The following is a 19282-nucleotide window of genomic DNA, read 5'->3' on the forward strand; positions in this document are numbered from 1 at the left end:
ATAGTTTGACGTTATAGCGCCCAAGAGAGAGAGAGAGAGAGAGAAAATGATAAATGAAAGGTAGGGAGGTTAACCAGGACTGAGCCCGGTTGGCTACCCTACACTGGGGAAAGGGAAAGGGGGACGGAGAGATTAAAAGAAGAGAAAGTCCACTGGAGATATCAGTCGGTCACTCAGTCCGGATCACCGACGCTGACTCAATCCTGTCGCTTTCAAATATAGCAGCCGCGCTTTTGTGGCCTTTTGTAGCTGCGATATGCAAGGCCATGGTCCCAAGATCTTGTTCAAGGTGAACGGCTTTCCATCTAGCTGATTGAGAGCTGTGCAGAGGTCTTGCTTTTCATTTTCAAAAGATGGGCAGTAGCACAGTAGGTGTTCTATGGTTTCCTCGACACCGCAGGCATTGCACTCGGCGCTATCAGCCATTCCAATCAGAAATACATAAGCATTGGTGAATGCGACACCCAAACGCAAGCGGCACAGCACTGTTTCCTCATTTCGCGGAAGACCTGGTAGCAGCCGCAGTTGCATAGAGGGATCGAGGGAATGCAAGCGATGTTGAGTGAATTCAGGTGTGTGCCACATCTCCAATGTCAAAGAGTGCGCTAGCTTGCCTAAGTGTTGGGCTGCGTCGGTCCGCGATAAAGGTATTGAAACAAGGGTTGCTCCTTCGTGTGCTTTTCTATAGCAGCTTCGTCAGCAAGGTCGTTGCCGGAGATACCGCAATGGCCAGGCAGCCACTGAAACACGACGTCGTGTCCTTTCGCGATCTTGTGATGATGCATTTCTCGTATCTCCGACACGAGTTGTTCACATGACCCGCGACGAAGTGATGCGAGAAGACAGTGTAAGGCCGCCTTCAAATCGCAGAATATAGCCCACCAATTAGCCGGTTGGTTATTAATCAACGGCACCTCGGAGGGCAACAAGCTCCGAACCGGTCGATGTTGTCAAGTGAGAAATCTTGTATTGCATGCTTAGTGATCGTGATGGTATAACCACTGCGCTGGTGGAGCTGGTCTGAGTGGAAGAGCCATCCGTATATATGTGGACTCGATCAAAGTAGAAAGTGTGCAAACAATCCAGAGCTGCTTGCTTCAAGGCCAAGGTAGGCAGGTCGGTCTTCTTTCTTATCCCTGGAACCGTAAGACGCACTTGAGGTTGTTTTAAACACCACAAAGCTGAGGTTGAACGTGCTGAGGGTGATAGCGCCCAAGGTGTATTTTACAAGTATGCCCTGTGCGATACGCCTCTCCTTTACTTGGCAAACAAGGAACTGCGTCAAAGGGACTTGCGCAGGAACGAAGCGCAGGAAGAACACTGCCAAGGACACACTCTAAAAAAAAGTTTGCACCCTTTGGAGTGTATCTCTGCCACACAACGATAATCGTCATCTGCCTTGATGCGTTTCCTTTCTTGAAAAGGCCGCGCCCACTACTTTCCTGTCGGGAATACTGTCGTGCTGATAACGCGCATGCCATTTGTTACTGGAAAGTACCGGGCTCGCCGCGTTAAAGAAAGGAAATGCGGGCAAGACAGATGACGATTATCGTTGTGTGGCAAATACCTACGGAGCGTCTGCTGTTCTTGGAGAGTCTTTTCATCGGCGGAAGCAATGAGGTGTGCAACAGACATGTACAAAGTGTATGTAGTCCGAGCATTTCACTGCTGAACCCGTTTTACTCAAGAAACTTCACTTCCAACTAAAGTGAAACTTGACAATAAATAGTTGCAGCAAAGCAAGCATGTTATTTCAGTTCAATAAAGAACTAGGTTTTGGCCATTCCACTATAATAGGCGAGGAAGAGGTATAAAATTATACGCGCTAATAATTTTATTTTTGTGGTTGCCGCCTTATTTGGGTAACAGAAAAGTTTGAAGTACGAATTATTTGCAGCCTCCCGGAGGAACAGTGGGCGGCGGTTATGAGGGCGTGGGCGGGGCTTCACTGCAGACTAATTTGTATCCGACTATAGTAGCGTTTTTTGAATTGGCTCTGGAAGAACTATAGAGAAATATATATTTGCGGAACCGTCACAGTTCTTTTGGATCCCTCGTTTATGATATACTAAGTTAAGTACCGCAAACGACTCGTATTGTTATTTGGGAAGTTACGTAACGATGCGTGGCTGCCAGTCCAGTACAACTTCGTAGGGCGCAGGACGCTGCGATTCTAGACGTACTGCGCCCACCGCGGAAGCTTAGAAAGACACATAAGCACAGCAGAGAAGTGGCTACATCAGGCGGCTCGACTGATAACTGTAGAGAGGGAGAGAGACAAAACGGAAGGAAAGACAGGGAGGTTAGCCAGTGTAAATACCGGCTGGCTACCCTGTGCTGGGAAAAGGGGTAAAGGGAATAAAAGGAGAAGGAAGAGAGAAGAAAAAAAAAAAAACAAGAAAAATGTCCACAGTAACGCGATGTTACGCGCAACAATAGTCAAAGGCGTTCGCACAATTCACATGTCCTTAAGAACTTGAGCAAAGCCCTTAAGGCCTTGAGCGCCGAAACCCGTCTGGACCAGTGTTCTAGAAATTTCAAGCGTCATTCAAAACACACGGAATTGTTCTCCACTTCCGGCGGCGTTTTTCTACTTCTTCTTTAAATAAAAAGATGTTGATCCACAAATATTTTCATAAACAACGGTTACATTTGTTAACTTTCGCTTTTTCTTCCTGTTTGGCTGTTGCCTCGGTTGCCGATAATGGATTCCTTAGTAGATCGCTTAATTTCTCAACGCCTTGCGACTCTTGTTACCAGTTGGCAATTTTGCACAATAAGTGCTCTAAAATTAAGCAAAAACCAGACGAGGTAACGGATGACATTCATGTTGCTTATGGATTTAACGGTTATTGCAGGGTTTGATGATGGACGCTGTTTCGAATTATTTTATTATGCGTTGCATATTGCAATCACTCAGTTCAGCCCTTGGGCGCGACCGGGCAGCCACCATTGACCTTTAGCGCAACCACGTGACGTGACGTCACGACAGCCGGAGGAAAAGCTGCAGGGGCCCCAACTCGCGCCCAATATGCAACGCATTCTTGGCTTAACCAAGCTAAGCCTGGCCATTTTTTTTCGCCTTATCTAACCCATATCGCGGGTATATGGTTCCGAGAATCTGTCAGCGACGCGGCGAGCCGTTACTCGAGGAAATAATGAAGCAAAAGGAAAAGTTAAACCCAATTGGCGTTTTCTCTGGCCGCAACTCGTTCCACGTGCATACAGACCAGCTGACCACGAACCGAATCGCTTTCTTGGTCCCTGGATCAGTCTAAACGAAAAAGGTTGCACTAACGAAGCAACAGCGAAGCGCGTGACCGTCGAAAAGATGGTGACAACTGAATGCATCTCGAGTTATTCGCGTGGGCACCGAATCGATGAGGAAACTAGCATTCACATCCCAAACGATGCCGATAACTACCGCCATCCAAAAGGAGTGAAAAAGGAAGCAAAATGTTGACCGCGGAATAGCTGTCAAGTTTCAACATTGATTTGGGGGGGCTTTAGGAATGTGTGTGAGAAGTGGTGGCGTGGGCGGGGAGGAGTATGCGTCCTAATTACGAGGGGGGGCGTCCCCCCCCCCCCGGGCCCCCCCTTGGGTACGTGCCTGCCTCACATACACGTAGACATATTTGTAGATCTGCTGTGTTCGTCGAAGATAAGTGTGTTACCACATTGGGCACCCAGTTTTAATGGGTTACAGTCTTGCAGACATGCTGAGACTCTAAAAAAAATGTTTTCCTTCCCTGAATCAAGTTTGCACATTTACAGGCTGTCCCAAAACGGATATTGAATTGCAGCTATATGAACTTGTTCAGCAGAACCGATTAGCACCCGTACGTTCATTCTCTCAGGAACTGGTGCGCCTCTGTGCAACAGCCACGACTCTTCAGCAGCACAATAATTCGGAACACTTGAATCGGCCCCTCACATTCGAGACTTCAAAAGTGCTGTTATTCGTTACAGTCGAACGCAAACGGCTCTTCAATAATTTTTATTAGTGAATTCTGAAGCCGAATACGATCTGAATAGCAAGTACAATTTGATTATACTCTATGTTTCTACTTCGTTTCGCCTGCTGGCACGTTGAAGGAGATCGCCAGACAAGCGACGGATATTACATTGGTAAAGACTTTCCGGTCTCCCCGATTCAGTCTGAGTGCATATGCAATATATTTTCCCTAACACTGTTGTTCATGTTAACGTCCAATAATTACATTAATTGAATATTCCTCTTCTCGGAAAGTCGATTGGTTCACCTGGTGTTGGTGCAGCTTTTAAAAGAGACACGCGCGCTTATTCCGGACGGGAGTTCTCACTTTTTCAATCACTGCATTTAGAATACTTTATAATTTTTCTCTTGGTACTTAGATTTAGGTGCACGTTAAAGAACCCCAGGTGGTCGAAATTTCCGGAGTCCCCCACTACGGCGTGCCTCATAATCAGAAAGTGGTTTTGGCAAGTAAAACCCCATAATTTAATTTTTTTTTAAATTTTTCTCTTGCATATATATCGTGGATATATACGTCTATGTACCCTTAGATTTACCTAGAAGTGTATTGGTCATCTGGATCTCTTCGCGCCACGCAGTTAATGAACCTGGTTTATTTCACTATAATATTGTTTTCTTTGATAATTGTCCCTGATCAATATTCAACCAACAAGAAGCGCGCCTCAAATGACACGATGTCAATAACATTTTCTTACGTAGCTTCGTGTTCCAGACAGGCGGCCTCTGGGGCCAAAATTACGCATTACATTTAGAAAATAATGTTCAAAACAGCAGTTCACCTGGCTAAAACTACAATTGGTACCAGCCGACAAGAGTCTCGGGCGCACCAATGCAAGTAAAACCATAATAAAGACTTCACTGCACAGACCTTTTGCAAGAAAAACTGGGCGTCCGCGCAACGAATGCGCGCTATCTAGCAGACGACGCATTTGACAACGAGAGCAAAATTGAACACGTAATACTGTATAACCCATGCCTCAAATATGTATACGTAGAAAAAAGGTGTCAATATAAATTTGCAGTGGAAATAAAGCTCTATTATAAGAGCGTACGCGCGCAATCGTTCTCAGGGCCCGCAGCGAAGCGCGTCTCCGCTCAATTCAGTTCGCCCGCAGCGCCCTCGCAAAATTTTTACACACGCGGCGCCTCAACGAGAGAGCGTCGTTCGGCCCACTTCACCATAGTCTAGTACACTCCAATAGAATGAAGAAAGACTACCGGAGTTGGTTCTGCATTCTATGGTGCCATTTCGTATTTTTGGTGGGGACGGGCGCGGGACGGTTTTGTAGCGGTTGTAGCGCAGTAGCATCAAGGTGTGGTCCTCCGCTCTGTCACATCGTGTGAAATCGCGCAGTGAAAGGTTGCCTTTGAACGCGCGTTACAAACATTCAAATGTAAACACCGTGACAGGATCTCAAGATGTCTGACAAGGAATCGAGCGGCGGCGATGGCAAAACAACATCCACCGACAACGGTGCATCTTTGGACGTGTGTGCTGCTGTGTCCGAGCAGGAAAAACAACTGGCGACGTCAGCTGCAACCGACTTTCATGCGGGCAAGTATGGCGCGTGCCTAGAAACGTTGGATAAGCTCTACGCGTTAAGACCGGCGGACGGCAAAGTGGCACACAACCGAGCAGTGGCACGCTACTACGCGTCTTCGAAAAGCATGGAGGAGTTCGGTCGCGAGCTTGTTGAAATCTCGCCGCAGCTGCACGTGAGCCTTGCGAACCCGGACTCCCTGGATGACATAGATCAGTGCATTCCGTTCTTCAACCATGCGGTGGCTCTGTTCCACGCGCAGCAGTACCGGCGAGCCTTGGCCGTGTTGGACCGCTTGTTCCAGTTTATAGAGCCCATGGACGAGTCGGTGGCCAGGAAGATGTGCTTCCTCCACATCGAGCTGTGCCTTTGCCTCAAGCAGCCAGAGAAGGGCCTGGCCACTGTTGCATACCTCGAGCAGTTGGGCAACAAGGCGGACAGCCCGGAGGCCGAAGCGTGCCGCGGCCGCCTGCAGCTGTACAAGACACGCTGCCTCATCATGATGCGCTCGGTGAAAGCCAGCAAGCGCGAAATCAAGAACCTCGTCAGCTCGTCGGCGGGCAGCAGCTGCCAGACCGTGTTCCTGAGGAGCCAGCTGGAGTTCCTGCGGGGAAACTACCGGAAAGCCGTCAAGGTGCTGGCCACGGCGCAGCAGGGCGATGCGCGCACCGTCGCCATGTACCACAACAACCTCGGCTGCGTCCACTTCTGCACGGGCAAGCCGCACCTGGGCAGCTACAGCTTCGCCAAGGCTCTCAACAGCTACGTCGAAGGCTGCTCGCAAGGCGACGACACGCTCGATGGCCGGGTCTACTTCGAGCTGCTGTACAATCTCGGCCTGCAGAACCTGTACTGCGGCAAGTACGCGTCCGCCTTCGACTGTCTCGTGGAGGCGGCGCGCATGCAGCCCACCAACGCCCGGCTCTGGCTGCGCATTGCCGAGTGTTGCGTGAACCGGCACAAGTCGGACAACGCGACCGATTTCCAGCTCAAGGACCGCAAGCGATACATGGTGAGCGGCACCGCGGGAGCCGGCCCGCACCGCAAGATCATTCTGGCGCCCAGCATCTCTAGCGACCGGCGCGCGGCGGCCATCGGCTCGGCCGCCATACCAGTGCCGACGCTCGAGTTCGCCGCCCTCTGCCTGCGCAACGTGCTGCAACTACTGCCGGACCCGTCGCCGACCGAAGCTTCGGTGCTGCCAGAAGACGCTGCGGTCGACGCCGCCACCTCGTCGCCGTTGCAAGGAGCCGACGACGCTCTGCGCAACTCGGCACTCGCCCTGGCCGCGTACGTGGCGCTCTGCCTGGGCGATCCCCTGGTGGCGCTGAAGCACGCCGAGAGCCTGCTTGCCCAGCCCAAGGTCGCGGGCGTGCACAGCTTCCTGGCGCACCAGTATGCCGCTGAAGCGCTGCTGCTGCTAGACCGCGTCGGGGATGCCATCGACCACCTCAACCCGGACTTGATCAAGGACCTGTCGTACGGTTTCTCTGACCCCGAGGATGGTGCAAACAAAGGAAAGGACGATGTTGCCAAGACTGGCGCATCCGAAGAGAATGGCAAAACATACAGGAAGCCATGGTATCCGGCCTCTCCTTCGATGGCCAAGGTGGTCAGCCTGTACAATCTTGCCGTAGCATACACTCTCAGAGGTGGTCTGGGAAAAGCTACGGAGACTCTCAGGTTGGTCAGTGTGCCAAAGGGGCCTGACCCCGAAATACCCGTTCAGGCCCTCATGTTGGCCATATACGTTCAGCTACAGCAGGGTCATGCTGATTTGGCGAAGAACATCATCAAACAGCATCTTCCCCAGTACAAGTGATTTGTCAGGTAGAGGCAATTACCGGGTTGCTGAAGTAAATAATTTCGGTAAATACTGGTGTTGAACAGACTTCCTCCCTTCGTTGTGGGTGTTAGTCATGCACAGTGCAGATCTTCCCAGTGATTCATGTGTGAAACGCAAGTCAAGCTGATATGTAATATTAATGCTGACACAGCCTTTGCAGTGGCAGCTGTGTAACTTCACCCTCAATAATTCGCTCCGGTGTGCACCAGCTATCTTGGGTGAACAAGGCACACCATGTTGGTGTGGCTTTTTGTTCTCTCAATGCACCCCAGAGAAATCAGCAGAGCAACACTGTACAATTCCAGCAGGCATTATGAACTGTGTGTATTGCAGACAACACAGTCCAGCTGCTGGCAAGTTCGTCTGATAGTAGTGGGAATGAACAGTGGTCACTTTACCTGCCAGCTAGCACTCTAAGAGCTGCTGAAGAACAATTTTGTAGGAGTTTTCAAGTGCTTCGGTGACATCAACATGAGTCTTTCCGAGCATGTTAGGTTCACATCAAAATGCAGTGTGAAACGATTCATTGCATCTCTGCAAGGCATTTTCAAGTTTCAAAAGATGTGAGTGATAACGTTATAGCAGAATATGAAAGCTTGCATTTGTACTGGAAGCGAGGCTGGGCAATCATGGCTCCTGAAGAAAATTACAAAATAATGTGTGGCGGATAATTGTGTGTCGGTTTTGTTCGCTAAAGCAATAAAAAAAGGAATATTGTGCTCGTTTGTTGGAAAGTGAAAGGGACATCACCATGCTGTTCGGCATAGCTGCAAAGGACCTTAATTTCATGGCATCATTAAACTAGTCTCATGTCTCCTTGAGAGCACCCTTGAGAGCACCTGTGAATTGTGATTTTTTTTGCAGAATCGTCTGATTGTTTGAAAATGTAGGAAGGGTTTGCTTTTTCAGACTAGCATGGGAGTCCAAAGGCACCTTTCATTATGTATTTATTCAGCGTGAATAACCTGTAGACCATGAGTTCGTCAAATTAACCAAATTGTGACTGAGGTGTCTCCAACCACTGGTTTTTTTTTGTCTTTCTTTTTAATAACAAAGTGATGGAGTTCATTACAGCCTAGACGGTGCATAAGCTCTATTTGCTCAATTTGAAGTGTTCTAGCAGCATGCACAGCATTTGTCATCGGATATAGCCACTCGCCGTTGCATTGCTTTGGTGCATATTTCTCAACACTAATAATAAAGTGACTCTGGGGCGAAAACTTGCCTATGTTTCTATAGTCGGATACAAATTTAGAAAAAAGGGGAGGCCCCGCTAAGATGACCAAAGCGCGACAGCCGATTGCCTCCGCGACTAAAGTAATCCCACTCAAGAAATCGTGTTTCTGAAACACGCAATTCTTCGCATAATTAAAGACTTTTGTATTTTGATGACTGGTTTGGTAGAGCTCTCATGTGCTACAGCGCATGCTGTATAGCGACAGAAATATAACCCTGTGCCTTCCACAGCGCTGCCCGTCGTCTGCTCCTTAGCTTCATTGCGCAACTGACAAAAGTAGAAAGAGCAGCTCTGCATGGCTTTTGCGCTTGTTTACATGTACATGGCACATTTACTACTACTATTCCGAGCTTAAAATGAATCAGTTGCTATTGAACGAGTACTTATATAAAACAATGCATTCATTGCAACCATTACAAACCTGGGGCGTGAATACTCAAGGCAGGAAAGGTACAAAAATGCTTCATTCATCGTTTTAAATAAATACTCGGTGTTAAATAGCATAAAATTTATATTTTTTGGTTTTGTGTTTTCACAAATTTTTTACTCTTCATTTTTTTTCTGCGAGCCTGCAATCTCGCCAGTTCGTGCAAGGCATTCCGTGCGAGTTTTCCAACATGGAGTCCAGCGAGGTCACAGCAGAATGCGATCCTTTGTTGCCAAACGAGCCTTGTGTCGCCTCAATGTCCACACAATCAAGGAACCTCGACAAGAACAAGAGTGGCCACATCCTGAACAGCGATTCACGCAACATGATCCTCCACTGCTACACGTATTGGCGTAACAGGGAGCCTGAACACAGCGTGGAGGCCACAACCAAGTTTGTCACTGAGATGCTCGGTGTCAGTGAAAGCACAGTGTTCAAGGTGAGGAGGGAGGTCAAAGCGTCGCATATTTCGGGTGGCAAACTGTTGACGCCCTCGTGAAAGCGCCCTCGAAGCGCCCTCGAAATGCGGAGGAAAGAAGACGCAGCATGAAGTATGAGAGCTTCACATTGTGTGCGCTGAGGTCATGTGTGCACGATTTCTTTCGCTGCAACGAGATATCGACGATCGAGTAGATAACTAACGAGTTCTCGAAGTGTATGGATCTCCCATCACTGAAGTGGTGTACTGTGCATCACCTGCTTGTCAAGATCTGATTCAAGCGCAAGAAGAGGAGCCGCAATTCGCTGCTTATCGACCGGGATGACATTGCTGAATGGCGGAATTGCTACCTTCGTGACGTGGAGCGCTACCGGGCGGAAGGCTGGAAGATCTTTTTCCTGGACGAGACGTGGGTGACGGCGGGACACACTCGGTCGATCGTGTGGACAGACACCGTGGTGCAGAAGCGCGTACGCCTGTACGCTCGAGCAAATGGCCTGTCGACGGGTCTGAAACAACCTTCTGGCAAAGGCCAGCGCCTGATTGTGACGCACATCGGCAGCGAGGATGGCTTCATCAATGGCTGTTTAGATATATTCCGAGGCCAAAAAACGGTCGACTACCACGAAGAAATGGACGGCAATCGCTTCGAAGGATGGTTTAACAACGTTCTGCAGAAGTTGCCTGCTGGTAGCATCATTGTTTTGAACAATGCACATTTCCATTCCTGGTGAGAAGAGAAATTACCGACGACAGCTTGGAAGAAGGAAAAAATACAGGAGTGGCTCAAAAGCCATAACATCACCTACAGCGAAAGGATGGTTAAAAAGCAGCTGCTTGAGTTGGTAGCATCTGTAAAGCCATGCTTTCTGAGCTACATCATAGACAATGCAGCTTAAAGGGCCGGTTGCATTGTACTCGGGCTTCCACCGTACCACTGCAAATTTAATCCTATTGAGCTCGTGTGGGCAAAGGTGAAAAATGGCATCACTGCGGACAACAGACTTCAAGCTGTCCACGGTTGAAGACATCTTGAGAGAAAAAATCAAGCATGTAACGGCGGAAGACTGGAGGAAGAACATTCACCACGTGACGGACGTGGAGGCAAAGTTCGGGCTTGATACATCTGGAAGTGACCGCATCCAACCCATTGTCATCCAACTGGGTGAAGATGACAGTGAAGAAAGCGACTCCGACTGCGAGCTGTCCGGCATTGAGCCACTCGATGAAGCATAACAGCTTCTTATTAACTAAAGAACAGCCCTTATTAGGGCTACCAAAATTTTGCCGGTGGGTTTGCAGCAGCCAAGCATTCTCCCATGAACTCATATAAATAAGCAGTTCATTTTGTGACATGTTCCTTTTAATGGAAGCTTAGTTCTGAAAAAACAACGTTCTGCACAGATCGTGCTCAATATAAGTATTGGCATGTGAACGTGCTGAAATGCTGGAAAATCTGAATGCAAATACAATTATTAACCCTGAATAACTATGCCGGGGCCCAAAATGCTCGCTCGGGCAGCCACTGTCCAACGTCACACGGAAAAACAGTAGTAAACGTGAAATTGACAGCCACTCTTAGCAGCCGGCACACCAAAGCACATTCATGTGGTTGGATGGATGGATGGATGGATGGATGCAAAGCTTTAATGAATGTCCTGAGGTACGCGACTCAGCGTGCTGCGGGCCGCTCCCACGTTGGGACAGTCAGGCCATGCCCGACCGCCGCATCGTGGGCCCTCTGGATTGCATTGTTTATTTTGGTTATCTGGCTCGCGCAAATAATGTGAATAAGAGAACAGTTATAAAAAATCATTCGCTTAGTGAGGCCCATTGTGCTCACTAGGGCAGCCATTCTCGAGTTGACAGGCCCTATGGTGAAGTAGGAGCAGCTGAGGCGAAATTGACTGCCAATCTTGGCAGCCTGCGTGTCGAAAGGAAAACAGTAGCAGTCGTGTCGGAGCCATCGTCAAGTTTACATGCCTCTAAAGGGCCATACATGCAGCCAAGTAATAAGAAAAGCACACCGTCGGCTCACTTTACTCCACTGCACAGTCATTTAATTTCTTCAAGCCACTTGAACAAATAAGAGTAATGCAGAGCAACATGCCCCTGTTAGGCGGCCTGCTTCCGTGTAGTTGTGCTCCTCCTACTGTTTTTTCCAGCCTGTTGAGATGAATAATGCCAATGTCAGAAGGCCCAAAATACTCTATTGGGCAGCCACCTTAGAGCATGATGGGCCCTGTGATGAAATAGAAGCAGTTGGGAGCACGCTTGAAAGGCACTTTTAGCATCTGCACTTCAAAGTGCAGCCGTGTCATAGCCACTGTAGGTGAAACAGCAGTAGTCAACACGAAATTGACCGCCACTTTTAGCAGTTTGCATGCAAAACAACATTCATGTGGTCGCATTCTTTATTTTGGTTATATGGCTCAGGCAAGTAATGTGAATAAGAGAACAATTATCAAACATGATTAGCTTAGTGAGGCCCAAAATACTCATTCGGGTAGCTATTCATAGCAGTAGTCGAGGGCACACTTGAAAGGCACCATTAGCAGTCTGCAGGTCAAAGCGCAGTCATGCCGTTGCCACTGTTAGTGAAACAGCAGCAATCAACGCGAAAATGACAGCCACTGTTGGCAGTTTGCTTGCAAAAGCACATGAATGTGGTCGCATTCTTTATTTTGGTTATAAGGCTCAGACAAGTAATGCGAATAAGAGAACAATCATCAAACATCATTAGCTTAGTGAGGCCCAAAATACTCATTCGGGTAGCTATTCATAGCAGTAGTCGAGGGCAAACTTGAAAGGCACCATTAGCCGCTTGACCTTTGAACACAGCAGTGCCCCTAGCGGTGGCTAAATTTTCACCGCGTTCCGCGCGCTCCTCCTCCATTGCGCGGATAAGGCGCCCGGCACACTACCCCTTCTAGCCACCATACATATACCGTCATTCCCAACGTTACTAGACTAGGTTCAGTTGTCAAACTCTCCGTAGGCGCCGTACATCGCGGGTGCCCCCGTTTCTTGGTTTGCCGCCAGAGGGCGGGAGCACCGCAGGTAGCTCTACGCGGGCGCAGCTCTGCGTTTGCGAAGGGGCTCGGGTCCTCCGACCTCGCAACCTGTCGCAACTTACGTACTCGGCAAGTGTTTTCACCGATGCGTCTTTAAGTGTTTGCATAGTGTCGCGTTTAGGAGATTAATTAAATTTTTTTTATGTAGCTGTGAAGATGCTGCGCTGCCCCAGAATGCGCTGTAGAGTCCTTAGTCGAGGGCCGCAGCAGCCCCGACCGTCCACTGCGCCATATTAATCAGCTGTTGCTGATGAGTAACTGTAAGTAGCTGATTAGTAGTTGTAACCAGCTGTTGCTGCTTAGTACTAATTAATTATTAATGCGAACGCATGGTATGACTCATGAGGCGATGTTAGCGCGACCACACGATGGTCCAAAAAAGTCACGGGAGCCCCAGGCGAAGTTAATTAAGGCACAGTTAATGATGATAGAGTTAAGGCACTCGAACCCACGACAATTGGGGGAACCTTTCGAACCCGCGACCGTTGGTGTCAATTAGGGCGATGTTAATTAAGGCCCAGTTTGTAAGATATAGTTAAGGAGCTCGAACCCACGGTCGTTGGTGAGAGTTGAAGCCTCGACCTTTGGTGGTGGCAATGAATGACCTAACTAGGTGAATTAATCAATTAATCATTAAATTAGGTAATCCACTAACAATCAATTGAATAATATATATATATATATATTAATCATGAGTTAACTACGCATTACCTAGCTAGGCGGATTTAAAATAATTTGAATATCTCCAAGCTACGGCAAACAACATTCCCTTGGTTGTGACCAGCTACGCGGCATTCGCATATTTCAAAACTCTGGCTGAAGTTATCTGGGACACACGGTATATACGCACTCTCAGCACTTCATTTCGGGATGAAAAAAAAATGAAGCTAACATTATTTCTTTCATCAGAGCCCTGCATTCACAAGTGCAATGTTGAAACCAACGTGAGCTTAGCTCCCTTGCGAGCAGACTTGCACATTCAAAGTAGGTTATCGCTGCAGGAACGGAGCATAAATATGCATTCGCGTCACCAAATAAAATTGGATGATACGACCCGTAAACTCTTCAAAACGCACACGGAAATTAAAACGCACAAGAGTGTCGCAAAATGCACCGAGACTGCAGCAAAACACGCATGTGTACAACGCGCAAAAACAGCAGATAAACAACGGACGGTGTTTCGTCGCCCCGTCCGCGCCGTGCTGACCGAGCAAAGTGCGACAGCAGCGCCACGAGATGCGAGGATCGGTGGTGGGTCCACGCATAGAGTTTCCTACAAGAATTTTGTAGGAAACTCTAAACCACGCCATAGAGTTTCCTAGGAAACTCTATGGTCCACGCAGTAACGGGAGTTTGAAAACTGAACCTAGTCTAGTAACGTTGGTCATTCCCATGACGGCACTGTGCCCCCTTAAGAAACTCCCATAGACGGTGGCGCCAGATTACCAGCTAGGTGTTATAGTGAGAAACTCTATGCTTGCGGTTCCCGATTTCAATGTATGGGCCATAGAGTTTCATATTAGTATACCTAGAGGCAAATCTGGCGCTGCGATCGTTCAACCATCATGGGAATGATGGGAAGTACAGGCTTCGGATTGGCATTCTATTGACTGGCGAACTAGTGTGCAAGTATTTTTTTGGCAGTTTTGGTTTCGCTCCAAGCGCAATTGCTATAACCTGCAGTTGGACAGTGCAACGCAAAGCTATCTGCCTTTGTTATGTTGCTCGGAGTGGCGATAGCACGCTGGGCCAGCGACTGGGACGATGCTTGTGTCGCGGTGTGGCGTCGAAGCCGTGACGAGAAAGCGGCGGCATCGTAAACGTTGAAAGAACATGTTTTGAGCGTTTAGACCTTTGTTCGTTAAGTGTGTTACGTTGGCACTGTAGCGTTACGTGCTTTATGAAACTTCAGAATAGGACAAAGAAGGCACTACTGATACAAAACATATACAGTTGTACTTCTAGTGGCTTGAGAATCAAATTTTATTGAGGGCTTCATTATGTGCTCATTTATGTGCTCATTGAAATGCGTGTCTTAGGACTTTGAGAACACAAACTTACTTGTGGTAGGCAAGATAGCTGCTTCCTAGCTGTAGTCTAGTGTCGCACAATGGGTACCCGCAAAGCCACGCTGTAACGCTTCGGAAGCGGTACGCCAATATAAAATAGCAGCATACTCGTAGGAGGCCACTAGCGTCCTAGCTAGCACTGCAGCAGATGTGCTTAAAAGTACTTGAAGACGTTCAGCAATCGTGACAGCCGACGCAACCTTTCGAAAGAGCGAGAGAGTTCGCAAGTGCCTGTCGTCTGCGAGAAAAGTCTCGCGTTTGCAGCGAGCAGGCGTCGTAGCAGACGACACTTGTAGCATTCCTCTCAAGGGCGCAACGCTTTGTCACAATACAACATTTTTATTTCCAAAAATACATGATGAGTATTTTTGTATAAGTACTTGCACGGTTGTTTTGCTGTTTAAAAAAATGAATAAATAATTATTCTTTGGCGTTAAATTGGGAACAGAATCGCACAAGTATGCATACCCTGGTGTGTCCTGGTGGCAAATCATAGTAAACCATGCTTCCATCTCAAAGTCATACAAAGTTTATGCAGCGTGTTGTACATTATATAACATACTGCAGAAATAGAATTAGATATTACGCGATAATATTTGAGTATAGCTTTGTTTACTGCGCCAGAAACAAACGCCACTAGTCTAAAGACCGAAGTCAATCCGAAGCCTGTACTTCCCATCATTCCCATGTAGGTTGAGGCAACGCGCATGAGAACCCCCGTAGACACTAGCGCCACATTTCCCTCTAGGGTATTTTTAGAAACTCTATGGTATGGGCCCTATGGGTCATAAAGTTTCCTGCAAAAATTTGTAGGAAACTCTATGCTATGGGTAGCTTGTCCTCTAGAGTCAGTATAGTAACTCTATGGATTTTTTGGTGTGACCGCGATCGACCCTGTGATCGGCGCCAACCAAAGATTTATTACCATCATCATCATGCGTCATCCGCTCTGCTCGTCTGCTCTCTCCTTTCCCGACTCGGCTGTGCACCGCGTGTTTACGGCTGGTCGCCAACTCGGAACCTGTTTCTACAAATTGGCTCGTTGACTGTTCCTCAAAGGCATGCCTGCTGCTGTTAGGACTGTGAAGGTAAAGAAAACTGTCCCCTCACAGAAGCTCGACAGGTATCTAAAAACCCGTATGCTGCTTCTCAGACAAGTCCAGACGGCCGTCCGTGCCGGCTGCAAGAGGCCCCCTAATCGAGAGAGTATCCATTTCTCAAACTTTCCCAAAAGGTGCCCTCGTGGTTATCTTGGCGTAGTACGCTAGTCGAGCGGCTGTAGTGCGTTATGCTTAGCAACACGCACTGCCAAATATATGTCTGCGTTTTATTTCGGCCGCATGATGTGCCGACGGAACGCGCAAGAAGGGAACGAAATAAAAAAATAAAGGAAAGCACTAAGTACAGCTCAACGCAGGGAGGAAACTCCTAACCACCTGTGAAGACGGGAGGTATTGGCGCTAGCTTTGTACGCACGCAACGATACAACACACCTACAGCTGGGGAATGGGTGTGCATAAATGCGTTTTCGCGGTTTCTTATTCACTTGAGAGTGCTTCAACCATAACCGGATTTTCTCAAAAGGTGATATATGACCAGCAGCGTATATTGTTTGCAGTTTTGGGATACCCTGAATACATTCTTTTGTTGTGCGATTAATTGTTTAACATTGATTGTTTTAACATCTGCTTTATCAGAATGTATTTGGTAAAGAAATCGAAGAGTGTATATGAACGCGCCATGCAACTTCTTCCATGAAATTACGCAAACACATAGCAGGCTTTCTTAAGTGCCAGGAAAAAAAAAAAAAAAAAAAAAAACTGCAATGTCGTTTCTGAAGATGCTCAACTTCAAATACGATTTTGCCTTGAAATGAATGTTTGAAGATTTGCATAATTTATTGCAGTTTGTATACGTGTAAGTGCCATTAAAGTTTATAATTTACCCTAGTGCTCTAAGATATATTTAGATTAGGTCAATGCCAACAACTTTAAATAATATATGCCAGTGATGGCTACTGTCTTTGATGTAACACTTTCTAAAAACCTGTTTTAGTTACGTCTGAGTCATTTAATCAAGCAGCTTTAAAACTGGTATTTAGAAACTGGCAGCACCACAGCAAAACCAGCTGTGGTCAAAAAGCAGACATGTAGAAGCACTAGTTGAAATATGGTCACTGTGTGGTGATGTCCTCAAAGCAGAAATGCAGGAACGGTACCAGAAAGGATTAATGACTCTAAACGTTTATTGGGCAAGCTTATGCCCAGGAAGCAAGCAACATTGAAGCAGTAACAATAGCAGTGAGCACAGTCGGCCGTCATTGAATCAGGACTGAAGTGACTGTTGGCCATTTGTTGTTTATACACGATGTAGAAAGTTCTTGAGAGCATGGCCGACGTTCGTGAGAAAGTTGGAAATGTTACATTAAACACACGCTCAGAAGGGCAATAGCAGCTGAGGTTGAAAAACATACTGCTATTTATACATGATGCAAAACGTTCTCTACGACCCTTGTAAGGCATGGTGAAATTTTGTCGAGGAGATCACACTCAGGGTGACAACAGCACATATTCGCAAACAAACTAGGCTCATTGATATTTGGAACAACTTTCACCTCAAAACCTGAAATGATAAGACCATGCATCAGTAGTGATAAGAAAGAGAACCAAAATAACAAGGTATAGCAAGCACATCATCATATGCAGTGAAAACAGGAATCTAAGGTGGTTACTTCTATATTCTTTGAAGGCCCGAGCATGCCCTTGTGGCCTTGTCATCAAGGCGCAGTGGCATTGTAGCTAAGCTGGGGAAAAAAAAGAGTATCAGAAAATAACTTATTCTGAAGAGGTGCACGCAGTATAGTTAGCTCTGTGCTGTGGGTGAAGTCGCAGCTCGTTTATTTTTCAATGGCAGAAGTTGAATAAACTTTCTTTCTTTTTTTGGGAAGCCTGGAAATTGAAAGCACAGCAAAAGAAACTTTTAATAATGGTTCTGTTTTATTACTTCTGTGATTTCTAGAGTCTTGTCTGTAATGTTCGTACTCGGTGTGTGACTATGTTATTTGCCTTTCTCTCATTTCTTTTTTTTCATTATCTTCCTCCTCGTTTTTCCTCTTTTCAATAAAAGCAGCTGGGCATTATGTCCCCCTTTTAGGAGACAATTGCTAGCCTGCTCTCTCTTTGTGGGGTTTTATATACGCTTGCATGGTTAATAATAATAGCCCTGATCATATTGTAACAAGAGTTTTAATTGAATCTGTGTATACTTGTTGTGAAGTTCATGCCACATGATAGACATGAGTATCATGTGACATAGGTGTCTGGTAGGAATGTATTTTGCGATCCCTTATATACGATACATAAAGGTGGCCAGCACAGACTGAGTTGTAACTTGTCATCCTGTCAAATGTTTTATGAGAAAAGTACAATTGTCATCCTCACAATTCGTTCTAAGTGGATACGACTTTTGAAGTCACTGGCAACCAATTGTAAATTGCAATATGTGTCATAAATTAATTAGTTGAATGAATTAAACTTTATTAATTCATCAAATATCCATTTTGATTTGTTGTGCTAAATGCCATGGGTGATCTTGACCACTCGTAGCTCACCTGGTACGGAGCTTTTTTTTTTTTTTGTGTTAGCAGAATGTTTAAAGTTTGTATTCCTCAGTCAAGCACTTAAGCAATAAAGGCAGTGCACATCTGACTGCACGTTGCGTATTGCTTGCAAGTGTGAACCCCAGTTTTGCAAGGTTAGGATTCTGTGCAGAAGCAAAGCAACTTCTGTACACAAGCTTTTGGAAGCCTTTCATGTCAGGGAAAGATGTACAGACTGCATCAGTGACTCTTGTTAGGTTCTGTTTCGAGGCGACACGTTTCTTTCTTTAATATAATTTTTAGAACAATGTTTTTCTTTACCGTCATGAAACTGTGCACATGCGAATTTTATTGCATGTTGTTCTGGGCTTCTAGGGGGACTGTAATAAATCACTTGTGAGTGTAGCACCTTTGGCACCTGGTCTTGTGTTCTTTGTGCTTGTATTATTTGCGCTGCAGTGGCATGACCAAGTATTCACCAACTAGCCCAAGAGTAAGTTAGTTTAAATTGCTTCAATGAGCCTCGTCTATTTCTAACACATTCTTTTTTGCTACTGTGGTGACCATCACACAGAGCAGTGACACCAGTGTTCTTGAGGCAGCCACGACAAGTGCACACTTTACTGAAGCCTAAAGTCATGCCCCACCAACCGAGCACTCTCTGCCATCCCTGCTGTCCTTTCTTCTTCCAAAGAGCCCGGCTTTGCTTAATAAGCTCTTTACCCTGCTCATTTTCAAATAAACTCCAGAAAATCCACTTAGCTTGGAGCCCACCACTACTTTGAAAAATAGTTTGTGTCATGATGGGAGTATTCTAGATAACATCACGTGAGAAACCATTCATGTTGATCACCTGAACACATCACTCACCTGTTCTATGTAGAGCGGGCAAGCATGGGGTAAATGCATGGGGAGGCATGACTTTGATTGGCAGGGATATGAAATCTTTAAAATTCATTTATAGAATTCAAAGTTTGCTCCAGGAATTTAAGGTTGAACATATAACTGCAATAGGAAGAGGGATGTAGGCGTAGGC

General features: G+C 46.7%; 2 protein-coding genes across 3 annotated transcripts in view; both read left to right on the top strand.

Annotated features, from left to right (window-relative positions):
• The first annotated feature begins 5030 nt into the window (after positions 1 to 5030).
• On the top strand, positions 5031 to 8121 carry Not10 (CCR4-NOT transcription complex subunit 10). Its single transcript, XM_050172035.3, has one exon. It carries the CDS (start codon positions 5435 to 5437, stop codon positions 7376 to 7378), a length of 1944 nt encoding a protein of 647 aa, XP_050027992.1. The 5' UTR covers positions 5031 to 5434; the 3' UTR covers positions 7379 to 8121.
• Positions 8122 to 15602: 7481 nt separating this feature from the next.
• Positions 15603 to 19282, top strand: part of scu (hydroxysteroid 17-beta dehydrogenase 10) — a 35541-nt gene continuing 31861 nt past the window's right edge. The window contains exon 1 of one of the 2 annotated variants that reach the window (XM_050172043.3): positions 15603 to 15736. In XM_050172043.3, coding sequence (XP_050028000.1) covers positions 15710 to 15736 — 27 coding nt within the window. In that variant the 5' untranslated portion in view covers positions 15603 to 15709. Of the gene's footprint in view, positions 15737 to 16051; positions 16233 to 19282 lie in introns of those variants that run through there. The other variant, XM_055066796.2, reaches the window with a different exon arrangement.

The sequence above is a fragment of the Dermacentor andersoni genome, chromosome 6, assembly GCF_023375885.2.
Source record: "Dermacentor andersoni chromosome 6, qqDerAnde1_hic_scaffold, whole genome shotgun sequence".
Lineage (NCBI taxonomy): Eukaryota > Metazoa > Arthropoda > Arachnida > Ixodida > Ixodidae > Dermacentor > Dermacentor andersoni.